We start from the raw sequence: 12776 nt of genomic DNA, 5'->3' as shown, positions 1-12776 counted from the left end.
TCGAGTAATTATTGCTTGTTCGTTTTCGCTTGTGTTACACGTAATAGGGCGGAGAGATCTTGACTAGCATTGTCGATGATCAGTGGTTATGCAGTGTTGGGCTTGAGTCTACTTTACGTCCTTCTTGCCTTTTGGTGGTAGCCGATGGGAGTTAACAACACTGCATGCTCGTCTTTGTGTCCGCGTTGTGAATCCGTGTTACAGAAGAACAGGTTCCAGAAACTTCTAGATAGTGTACAATACGTGCCAAATACATTTATCCCCAGTGATAATTCCGTGCATCGTTCAAAACCGTGCTAGCAGACAGCCGGCGCTCCGGCATCTCTTAGGGTAAGGAAGTTTTTCTTTTTACACTTTCTGTCACTAACCATTCATGGGAACGAGGTATGCCTATGAGGTTAGGTTAGGTTCCATTAGCACTCATTTCACCCCTAAATATGTGCTTCATCTTCGAAAAATGTCCTCAGGGTACTATTATAGTATGGGGGTGACAGCTATAAATCATATATTTCGCGCTTTTTTACATTGCTAACGCACTATTTTGGAATGCGGAACATTTCCTAAGGTGAAATAATGCATTTCTAACTAAGATAATGTCTATTTCTTACATTTACGAGTACTTACTGTTACTTGTTATTTCAATTCTGTAACACATTATGGCAGGCGATAGCGTACTGGTTCAAGGCGCGTTGTGCGAGTGTTTTGTCGATTTATGCTGTGTTGCAACCTCGTTCACTGGAAAATACCTACTTTTGTGCCCAGATTTGAAATTATGCTAATACCTCGCAAATTAACGTTAGCATCACAAACCATTCACGTTAGCCCCAAAAACCATTTTCCATAATTTTATGTTAGGTTAGGCAAGCATAGTTAAAAAAAAAAATACTAGACACGTCATGTTCTAGTGAAAACACTGCGAGTTTGAAACACTGACTATGGGGTACGTCATCTTAACACAAGGAACATTGTGCTCTCGTGCAGAAAGCATATGGCGGCAGCAGAAGCAGTGTGTCGGACAGAGATTTTCGCAGAAAATAAACATGTATTCGCATTAATATGGATCAAATCTACATTCGCAAACTTCCACAACGCTACAGAAAATGATTTCTGTAAGTACTTTCTCCTGTAAATTTGAAGTAATCTGTCACCCCTATACTATAATGTTACCGTCCTCAGTACGTTCAATCAGGCATATCTGGACAACATCGGTTTTTCTCGATTTTCTCCTCCAGGAAATTTTTCCTCACCTTGGGATTTACTTTGGTAACATTATAGTATAGGGGTGACGGATTTCTTCAAATTTACAGGAGAAAGTACTTACGGAAATAATTTTCAGTAGCGTTGTGGAAGTTCGTGAATATAGTTTTGAACCATTTTAATGCAAATACATGTTGTTTTCTGCGAAAATCTATGTCCGACACATTGTTTCTGCTGCCGCCATTTGCTTTCTACAGGAGAGCACAATGTTCCCTTTAGTCAGTGTTTCAAACTTGCCGTGTTTTCACTAGACATGTCTGGTATTTTTTTTTTTAACTATTGTTGCCTAATCTAACCTAACGTTACGGAAAATGGTTTTTGGGGCTAACGTGAATGGTTTGTGGGGCTAACGTCAATTTTTGGTGAGGTATTAGCAAAATTTCAAATCTGGGTCCAAAAGTAGCTATTTTCCAGTGAACGAGGTTGCAACACTGCATAAATCGACAAAACACTTGCACAATGAACCCTGAACCAGTACACTATCGCCCGCCATAATGTGTTACAGAATCTAAATAACAAGTAACAGTAAGTACTCGTAAATGTAAGAAATATACATTATCTTAGTTAGAAATGCATTATTTCATCTTAGGAAATGTTCCGCATTCCAAAATAGTACGTTAGCAATGTAAAAAAGTGTGAAATATATGATTTATAGGTGTCACCCCTATACTATAATAGTACCTTTACTTTGTTGAATTCCTTATACAATAACCTTTCCAATGATATATGACACGTATTCCTTAGGAAAAGGATGTAAACTAGACTCTTACCCAGCATTGCAACCTGCTTCACCGAAAAATACCTACGGTACTAGTTTACTATTGTGCGAGCAGGTGACTCCGGCCAATTTCTAACATGACTTTAACAGGGAGTCTATAGAAAAAGCTGGGGCGGAGGTGTGGCCGCGTCAGCGGTTGGGGGCGGTAGGTCAATTACCCCAGGGGCGAAGCCCGGAATCGGTGGGAAATTTCGACTCAAAAGTTTCAAAAGAAAATAGTGAAGAATAAATTCAACTTGATCTTGGACACCATGCAATTTCACCATGCATCCTGTGCACGTCATCTTCTGACAAGTTCCTATTCAGAAATGATGCACAGTTACATACGTTCATTTACGTTATACTACTGTTACACAGTAGGAAAAGCACTTGTTTGGAAACACTGACCGGTAGTTACGTCATCAAGCGCACGCAAAATTTGGTTCACGTAATAGAAGAACATCAATGGAACAGGTTTCGTGCATCGGAGAGACATTAATGTTCAAAAAATAGAGGATTTTCCGTGAAAATCCATTCATCGAGGAGAAAAAACACTTCCCAGTGTTTCGAACTGTCTGTGTTTGCAACGAAAGTTAGAAACATGACGCGTGGTGAAATTCGCACCGGGTATGGAAGGTCCAGTGGATTTTTAAATTTAATTGAACACTGGATCGTGAAGGAAGGAAAGGAATGTTGAAAATGTGGCAGTGAATGTAAGCTACTCCTTAGAAGGAATGGGTTGTGGGTATATGCCTAATATGACATGTCGTGGATGTGTGGTGAAATTCAAGTAAGTTTTCCGTATCCTGGAAACTGATTTCTTCAAATTTAAAAGTTGGGGGCGCGTGACTCTGGCCAATTTCTAACATGCCTTTAACAGGGGCTCTATAGAGAAAGCCGGGTAGCCGGAGCGGAGGCAGGGGTGGTGGATGAATTACCCCAGGGGCGGAGCCCGGAATCGGTGGGAAATTTGGAATCAAAAATTTCAAACAAGAATAATTTTTTAGTTTAATATTTTGCACCGATTCTGGGACGGATAGCCCCAAAAGCCATTCACAAATAGCGCCATGAAACATTTCAATTTTCTTCATAAAACAATGCGAAAAAGTTATAAATAAAATATTAGATCAGATGGGCATTGTTCATGGGTATTTCTTGAGTTCCAAAGGTTGAAACGCTGCATAACGAATGAAAATCGACAAAACACAAGCACAACATGCAAATTATGTAGGAAGGTGTACGCGCCATATTGTGTCTCAGGCAAGCGAAAAGACTATGAGAAAGAAGTACTCGTAATGTGAAAGAATTGCAATTACTTTGATCAAAAAATCGTCAATACACCTTAAGGAATGTTCCGCGAAGCAGATAGGTAAGTACGAATGTCAAAAATTGACGAAACGAAGAAGTTATAGGTGTCCGACGGATAGTAAATTTTAACCGGGTCAGTTTTAGTTTCCTTAGCACTTTAATAATAACCCTAAATGCTATCGTTGCTAGGTTATGTAGGCCAGTTTTACTTTGCTTAGCATTTTCATAATAATCCTAATTATTTTTCTGGTCTCAAACACGAAACCCCTTCGAACTTCATGTAAACATTGAGGAAGAGGTGAATAGTGGTAGTAGTCTGTGTAATGTGTCAAGCGTGCGAAACGGAAGTTTATGCTCAAGGAACCTCTAATATCTTATTTTAACCATGAATTAAACTATTTAAAAATGAAAACTGCTGATTAGTTTCAGGAAAGCTTGAAATTAATTCTATGAGGGCTGTTTGGAAATCAACCTCCGGGAGGCACGAAATAAAACAGATATAAAGGCAACTAAGATTTATTATGTACAGAAGTTGCACACATACATGTGCTATTTTGCAACATAATTGCCACCTGAATTCAGGCACTTGTCATAGTGTGGCACCACCTTTTGTATGCCCTCGTTGAAGAAGGTTGCCACTAGGGAACTCAGCCACTCCTGTACCTCGTCCATCAGCTACTCATTGCTCTCAAATTTCTGTTTCCACAATCACACTTTCATCTTTGCGAACAAAGTAAGTCACTGGGTGCAAGGTCCAGGCTGTAGGGAGGATGGTCAAACATCTGCCATCGAAATTTCTGAATCAAGACTTTTGTGACTGCGGCTGTGTATGATCGTGAACTAAAACAATCCCCGAGGACAACATGCCTCGCCTCTTGTGAATCACCTGTCGGAATTTTGTAATGGTTTCACTGTACACTGCAGCAGTGAAGGTCGTAGTAAATTAAAGAAAGCAGATCACACTGCAAACCTCACATTTGGCAAGAGCATCAATTATACTAAGCATCATTCTTTGGTCGCTGTACATGAAGCACTGAATGCACTAACCGACCAACTGGGGTGATGTGAACCAACACGTGACCGCTTACTTCCATGCAGGCACCGGGACGTTGCAGTACCCATGCTCTCATAACAGCAAAATGGAGGTTGATTTCCGAATAGCCTACGTACATTCATTCCCACTAGTGTACGATACTTACTGTCTCTTCTATCAATACATAATGCCTTGTCCACAGGGAGCGTGCATGCTTGTGTAAGGTAATGTTAAAGTTTTAGTTAAGTTGATTTTTAAAAATCCAAACAGTGATCATTACTTTAAGGATGGTTCAAAGTTCGTGTGACAGTGATTGCCAGAATTCTACGATAATTGGTCATTGTAGGAGAAAAAATCATGAAACAAACAGAACCATTACCTCCCTGTTATATTGAATTTTTGGGGAAAATATGATTTTCTGAGGCAGTTGGCCGACTATGCCCCCCAGATAGCAAGTGCGACCAATGAAAAGCAGAATACTCCTCAACTAAGGAAGTCGCCAATAGCGTCATTCCACGTGAAATCACCCAATTCTTGGTCCAATATGACAAATATGAAATCAGATTTAAAATAGTTGGCAATAACAGGTTCTAGTGAACACTTGCAGGCAGCTACTAGACCACATCTCGGCAGTGGAGAAACACAGTTCTAGTTCACATTAATGCTAAAACTGAGGCATATACTGAAATAGATTGGTTACAAATGGCAAACAGAAGTCCATTAAAAAAAACTGGCTTTCTGACAGTAATATCTTTTTTCTACTTGATGCTCAGATATGCTAATTGGGATTGGAGCTACAGCTTAAAATTGCTCCCAAACCACTGTTCCTGCATTGGGGATTGAACCTGGAACCACTTGATTACATGATGCCATCATTATTTTATGCCATCAGGGAGGCTCATTATTTATAACATCATTCAGTTGAAAATCCGGCTATTTTCCAACAACAGTACTTGCAATTATAATTAACTTACTTTGGGATTTAAGTCTTCTTGTAGTAGCACACAGATCTTAAGTATTAAGTGGGGTATATTTGCATCTAGCTCTTCATATATATTATGAATAGTAACATTTTTAATTGTTCTGAAACATATAGTAGTTTAATAATGATATTTGCTAAATTTTTTGTGACATCAATGGCACAAACATGGGAAACTTAGTTTGGAGTTCATTTTATGCTCTGATAGTCTAATCAAGATTGGACCTACAGCTTTTTAATTTAATCCAAATCTTTATGTAATATATCACCATATTGTGTGCTATCAAACCTGGTAGTCATTGATTACAAGACAACACTGTTACCAACATGCTATTGGTCAGACACACACATGTACTCATGTATGGCAAGAAGAAATTAGTAACTACAGGGTATCAAAAAAGTAATGCAACACAAACTTGGACTGCACATAACTTTTGTACAAAAATAATTACAAACATGAATTTAACTACATTTATTGATTTTGTTTATTTTACTGTATCCAAGTGACAGTAATCAACTGGTTGCTGTCAAACATAGGATTATATGGAAGCAAAAATTGATCTCCAGAAAATATGCAGTAAGTAGTCAGTCAGATTCTGAAGTGTGTGTTACGACATAGAAACCAGGTCACATTTTTCTTTTAGTGACACCAAAGTTTTCACCTGGTGGTTTATTTTCTTTTGTATTTTAAGATATCCGTTTGCTATATCCCTACCTAGAGCAAAAGTAACCACAAGTAATTGGAGTATTGAAGTCAGACATGTAATATGCAATTTGTAACAAATATATACTTTTTGTGTAGGCAAATAAAATTATCATAAATACCTATTATTTACCTACAAATTCCCACGTCCCAACCCTACTTATGAATTCATTTTTCTGCATTTTAGGTTACAGAGGATGACAGTTTGCCAAAGTTTGTGTGCTATTCGTGCCTAGACATGCTAGAAGATTTTCAGGATTTCCACAACATGTGTCATGAATCAGAAGACCTTCTCAAGGAATACCTGTCGTCTGCAGAAAAGAGGCGGAAGTCGAGTGTTAAGGTAAAGATAATTTTATGCTTGAAGAAATGGTGGCATGTGTAAAAGACAAGTCAAACTTTATTTGTTCATGGCATGGTAATAGATGCATTTTTTAAAATTAAATTTAAATTTTTACACCTGCTATTACTAAGAATGGAATCATGTATTCTTTCGTGAAGACCCATAGTAAAAGTGGTATGTAGGTTTCTGGGCTCTTGTGTATAAAATTGTTTTTTATTACTCTATTCTCAATGTTTTGAATAGCAATGCCTTTTTGTGTATGTAAGGGGTGACTCTTTCCAAAGACATCCAAATGACAACCTCGCTTATGCATAGCAGACTAACGAGGCTCTAGCAGTTGAACCTGCAGTCAGTATAATCCTCTGTAGTAATTGTGTTGTGTTTGCGATTGTTCTTCATCCAATCCATGATATCACCATTCATCCTCTTCTTTGCTTAACCAAAAGTGGCAGAGACATGAAGTAAAATAAATCAAATCTTTCATTCATTCATTTTTGAACGCAACATGTGCCTCATTGTAAATTATGCAAAATACATTCAGGATGAAGTATATACAGGGTGATTGGTAAATCAACCTATTCTTGGAAAGTGGTAATACTAGAGCACATTTGCAACAAATTTGACCCTATGCACCGGGGGTCGGAAATCAATGGTTTCGAGTTATTGCAGTTTGTAGATTTTCGTGACATATTCCGACTTGCGACCAAAAAACTACTAATTGTGAAGAAAATACTACACCCTGGGCACTTAATCGACATGTTGCTAACAGCTGACGAATGAGTGACTACTGGGAAAAAAAATTGTGCCCAAAATTCCCATACCCACAGAAAAAAAACAGTCATTGGACCACACGTCATGAAGAGATTTGGAAATTATCATTTACATCGAAGAGGATTACTCAAAAAAATTGTAACACTTAGCGTAAAAATTACGGAAAGGAATTCCTTGTTTCATAAGTTCTCCAAAACGATACAAATGTTGTCAACTGCCACACGGGTTGGGGAAAAAATCTGAATAAAAAGCAGAGAAGGTGCATTGTAGACTCCCCATCATCTGACAAGAATTCTGTAGACGGACGAATCCAAATTCGACCGCGATGGTATTACTAATTTTCATAATGCGCAATTTTGGTTATAACCCCAGAAAATCTAAAGAAAAGGCTCACCAGAGAAAATTCTGACTAAATGGGAATCATCCACAATCATGTGATAGGGCCATTCTTTCTCCCACAAAACCTAAACGGCATTACCTACGAAAACTTCCTAAGGGAAGAATTGACGATGCTGCTGGAGGATGTGCAGCTCGCCACAAAAAGGGGTATGATTTGGCAACACGATGGCTGCCCAGCTCACTATTTCTGGGGTGTGCGACAGTGGCTGGATGACAATTATCGCATGCGATCGATTGGTCGAGGCGGCCCGACCCCCTGGCTGGCAAGGAGTCCGGATTTGACGCAGTGCTACTTTTACATTTAGGGTCACATGAAAGAGTTAGTCTACAGTCCACCAGTGGATTCCCAAGAAGAGTTGAGAGAGAGAATTGTGACAGCCGCCCAATACATAAGAGACTTGAGTGTCAACGCGAGTGACTGTGTCTGAAGTATGCCGCAGGCATGAGATGGCATGGAATCATGAGATTGGTAAATAACATTATTTCACTCATTTTTGTTCCTTTATTTCTCACAACCGACAATTTATTTTCAGTTTACAAAGAGGTCTACAACGGGCCTTCTCCGCTTTTTATTCAGATTTTCCCCCAACTCGTGTGCCAGTTGACAACATTTGTATCGTTTTGGAGAGCTTATGAAACAAGGAAGTTTTTCCGTAATTTTTACGCTAAGTGTGTTACAATTTTTTTGAGTAATCCTCTTCAATTTAAACGAAAATTTCCAAATTTCTTCATGACGTGTGCTCCAATGACTGTTTTTTTCTGTGGGTATGGTAATTTTGGGCATGAATTTTTTTGCCAGTAGTCACTCATTCGTCAGCTGTTAGCAACATGTCGAGTAAGTGCCCAGGGTGTAGTAGTTTTTTCACAATTAGTAGTTTTTTGGTCGCAAGTTGGAATATGTCACGAAAATCTACAAACTGCAATAACTCGAAACCCATTGATTTCCGACCCCCGGTGCATAGGGTCAAATTTGTTGCAAATGTTCTCTAGTATTACCCCTTTCCAGGAATAGGTCAAATTACCAATCACCCTGTATATAAATAACCTGAACTAATTCTTAGTTTGGACTTTTAACCACTGTGTTATTTTTAAAATTACCAACGTTTCGGAGGCTGATTCTGCCTCCGTCTTCAAGGTAGTGTCTGATCTACTCAATCACATTGCAATCCCTGGACATATGATGTGTTTGTGGATGGTGTCCATATAGAGAATAAATTGTTGCCTTGTAGGATTATTCTCGGTGGCCAAGGCTCCACCTCGTCTGTAGGTTACAAGGACCTCTTGTAAATGAAGTTGACAGGGAGAGTTATGAGTGGCCCAGGCTCCACTTCGTCTGGTGGTCACGTCAAGACTGTTTTTCTATATAGGTTGCCAGGGAGGATTAATTTGCGGTGGCCCAGGCTCCATCTTGTCAAAGGATTGATACCGTTGGGAATCAACCCCAAAAAATGTAATGCTGCTTCAGTGTCGCTTACGTGCACTGTCAGACCCTGAATGTTGTGGATATACAGTTCTCCCAGTAGTGTGCTACACTGATCCTTCTTTTCATGCTGACTAACCAAAGCAGGGTTGGAGATGTATCTGTAAGGACGTAAAGGGGGGTTGGTGAGCAATGTATATAAATAATCTATAGAGACTGTGCTTGAGATCTTAGGTGTATGGAGAGATAGTGTCCGAATTATGTAGTCTGGTCCTGCTGTTGTTTATGATTTTTGTACAACTTTGTTCACTATTTTTTAGTGTTTATGTTGTGTTCTGTGGATAAATGTATGACATGTGGTTGCATTTGGTGTAGTGCTGCCATTTATTGTTTTTTGAAGAAAGTTTCTGACTTATGGTGTCCATATGGGCTGATCGGTCCTGTTGTTGCAGTCATATGTGATGTTTCCTTGAATTTTCTGTTGTATTTTTTCCCTGTATATTGTCTGTATTTTGTCACATTGTATTCTGTGGCTGTTTTCGCAGGCGTGGGCCGCTAGTTTGGATCTTTCAAAGTATTCCAACCTGAGGTTTGTTTTGTGTTCCTCCACCCTCGCTTCAAGTGTTCTGCATGTTTCCCCAATGTATTCTCTGCCGCATTCACATGGGATGCTGTAGATTATGTGTTTTGTTTTTATATCTGTTATGTGGGGTTTAGTGTGGACCAGGTTGGATCGAAGTGTGTTCCTGGAGTGTAATGTAGTTCTGAATTTGTATTTCTTGTTTATTTTTTTGATTCTTTCGTGCCCAGTGGTTTTTTTTTGGAAGTGGGTCTATTGTTTCTTTTGTCCATATTATTATTATTTTGTGTAGGTAGTTATTGCTTTTGATATCTTTGTAGAGTGATTTCCTTTCATTGGTAAGGTCCTGTTCGGTTTTACGAGGGCCATTCGGAAAGTAGTACCCGTTGGTGCCGTGTGGAGAGCTAGTCACGTGAATATCTGCCACTCAAGGTCAAACGACTTCACTTGACTGTCTGCTCAGTGTGTGCGAAGTTTTGTAGCTCTGTCATTCTAGTTATTGTTTCTGTGAATGTTTACAATGTTCAAAAGAATTGAAAATGCCACCACTTTTGAAGTTAGGGCTGTGATCAGATTTTTCAACGCAGAAATGTCCGACCTTGTGATATTCACCGTCAATTAAAGGAGGTTTATGGAGACAATCCATGATGACGAACGTTCCGTGCACCCGTCTGTCATTATGAACAAACTGCTGAGTGCAGTTGATGAATTCATCAAGAACGATGGGCACGTCACACTGGATGAAATCAGCGAACAGTTCCCCGAAATTTTCAACCATCCACCCTACATTCCAGACCTGGCTCCTTCAGATTTTCATCTCTTCACAAATATAAAGGACTTTTTGGGAGGAAAGACATTTCACAGTGATGAGGAACTGAAAGAAAGGATGACTACTTTCCTCAATGGACTGGCGGCAGAGGAATATGAAGCTGGATTACGAAAACTCGTCACACGTTGTGAGAAATGCTTAAATGTACGTGGTGACTATGTAGAAAAGTAGTTTAAAGTTTGTTGTTAAAAATTAGTAAGTTTTGTCAAAAAATATTTGTTAGTTTTTGTAAAATTAAAAAAATGGGTACTACTTTCCGGATGCACGTTGTACATGGCTCCTTGCACTATGGTGCAGCACAATCGAATGTCTACCAAGAAGTTTTTGTCATTTCTGACATATTACTAGACATATCCAGAATGTTATTGTAATACCCACTGTTGACAGTGACAAAGGAGAATGACCTTGTAGTTGCAGGCAATGAGATACACCACTTAAATGTTGCTGGGTGCTTGTCTAAACTTCCACAGTGGTGGCAGTTAGTATCGCGAACCAGTGTTGGATATGGAAGTGCTTCATCACTACAAGTCCTCTGGGACAAGCATTTCTTCCACATACAATTTGAATTTTGAGGAACAGAATTAGTTCTTTTCATACGAACATTATTTAAGAGTGCACAATAAGGCTACAGTGAGTATAGTGCTGCCACCAAATGTCAATCTGAGGAAATTTGACATGTCATGTGTAATAGCAGGTATAAAAGTCATTATCTGATTCCATGATTCATAGATTACTACGAATGGCAAGCGGGGATTATTTTGTTAATCACTTTTTTTAAAGTGCTCTCTGTTTCTCTGTTACATTAAAAAGTAAAGCTATCCCCTGTGCCATATATGCATATTGAAGTTGCAGAGGTAGGTCCCAGGTATTTCAGTCTGTCATAGGCCATGTCCAAATTGGCAAGTGCTCCGTCCCATTGCTTTCGTGTGCCGTTGAAGTTGTCCAAATCTACATGTCCCCTTGCAGTACGGTTGTCACTTTTCTTGCCAGGTGTAAGCTTGAACGTTACCCACTGTGCTCAGAAGCGCAGACACATTCTACAAAAGCAGAAGGCAGATGCCAAACAAACATCACAATGATTTCTACTTATTTACTACTTATATTAAGAAATGTGGCATTTGATTTCTTCATTTAAAATTTTTCTACATACAGAGTTATCGATAAAATATCAAAGTAGCACTGGGTTTTATGTCGTCTATTCAGTAAACCTTGCCTCTGCAAAGTTGAAGTTGCATTATGGCTAGCAGGTGCAGGGCCACAGTGAGTTGAAGCTTGCATGCACTTGTCGCACCTCTCCCCTCCAACTGCATCTATGCTGCCGATTCAGAAAATGGCAGTATGCAGAGTCCGAGGGTTTAATGGTGCTCTAGGTGATTCGGATGCAGCCATAGTCAAGGTGAAGTGATCAGCATGAGGCTAAAGTCAGTGCCCCCTTCCCCCAAGCTTCACCAGAACCACCTCTTTGATTAGAGGTTGGGTGAACCCTGTAGCTGGAATGTTGCCTGAAAGTTTCCACCTGAGATCACTCACACTGGGATTCAACTACACTTTCTGTAAAAACAACCCATGCACCCTTCTAACTCAGTCCCATAATTGCAATAGAGCATGGGTTTGCAGAGTACATTGTGCTGCACCACGGTGTACTCTAGCAGACAAGGTATCAACTTATCTATACTAAATTAGTATAGAAATGGACTTACTTACGTGAGTGAGTATGAAGTTTTGAAAACAACGTTTCGGGGTACAACTGTCCCCTTTTTCATGATCTTATTTTCTCTAGACACTAATCATTATGCTGCGTCACAAAGTATTTAATAGGATTAGGTTAGAGGTTTGATAAAGGAACACTTAAAATAATCACTGTCAACATTCCTGTCTAAAAAGCAGCAGTTAAAAATCCCGTTTTAAAACTTTCCCATTTCCTGTAAGACCTCTTATAAATGGGGTCCTATAAAATCGGTAACATTCTGTTGATTATCCGAACATATAATCATGGTCAGGCATAAAATCATAAAGAAAGAGGTTATTAGAAAAGAAGACAAGAAACTGAATAGAAACGTCTACGAGACCGCGGGGAGAAGTGTAAAACTGAACAGAGATGATGGTAATTTAGAGGAAGGATGTGTAAAACTTTTCAAAAAATGGGACAGAACAGTAAAAAAGGATCGAAAGATAGGATTCTATGTTACTCAGGAAGTTGTCCGAGCGGCAGGCGTTGGAACAAGAGTTCAAGATGGAATGGTGAAGTAATGGAGGAGATAGGGGAACAGCAAAGGAGGGGAAATAACCTTCACGACTTCTCAAACTGGAGTTGATCGCCATTGCTGGCTGAGCAACAGAACGTGTTTTACCAATTTTATAGGACCCCAGTTATAAGAGGTCTTACGGGAAATGGGG

At 39.3% G+C, this 12776-nt stretch overlaps 1 protein-coding gene across 2 annotated transcripts in view; it reads left to right on the top strand.

Annotated features, from left to right (window-relative positions):
• LOC145999405 (uncharacterized) overlaps positions 1-12776 on the top strand; it is a 105642-nt gene that overhangs the window by 2211 nt on the left and 90655 nt on the right. For both annotated transcript variants that reach the window (XM_083136355.1, XM_083136356.1), the window contains exon 2: positions 6225-6380. In XM_083136355.1, coding sequence (XP_082992481.1) covers positions 6225-6380 — 156 coding nt within the window. The remainder of the gene's footprint in view (positions 1-6224; positions 6381-12776) is intronic.

This window comes from Lepisma saccharinum, chromosome 15 (genome assembly GCF_977018435.1).
Source record: "Lepisma saccharinum chromosome 15, izLepSacc3.1, whole genome shotgun sequence".
Taxonomy (NCBI): Eukaryota; Metazoa; Arthropoda; class Insecta; order Zygentoma; family Lepismatidae; genus Lepisma; species Lepisma saccharinum.
The sequence above is the reverse complement of the archived record's forward strand: the minus strand, read 5'-3'. Positions and strand labels throughout refer to the sequence as shown.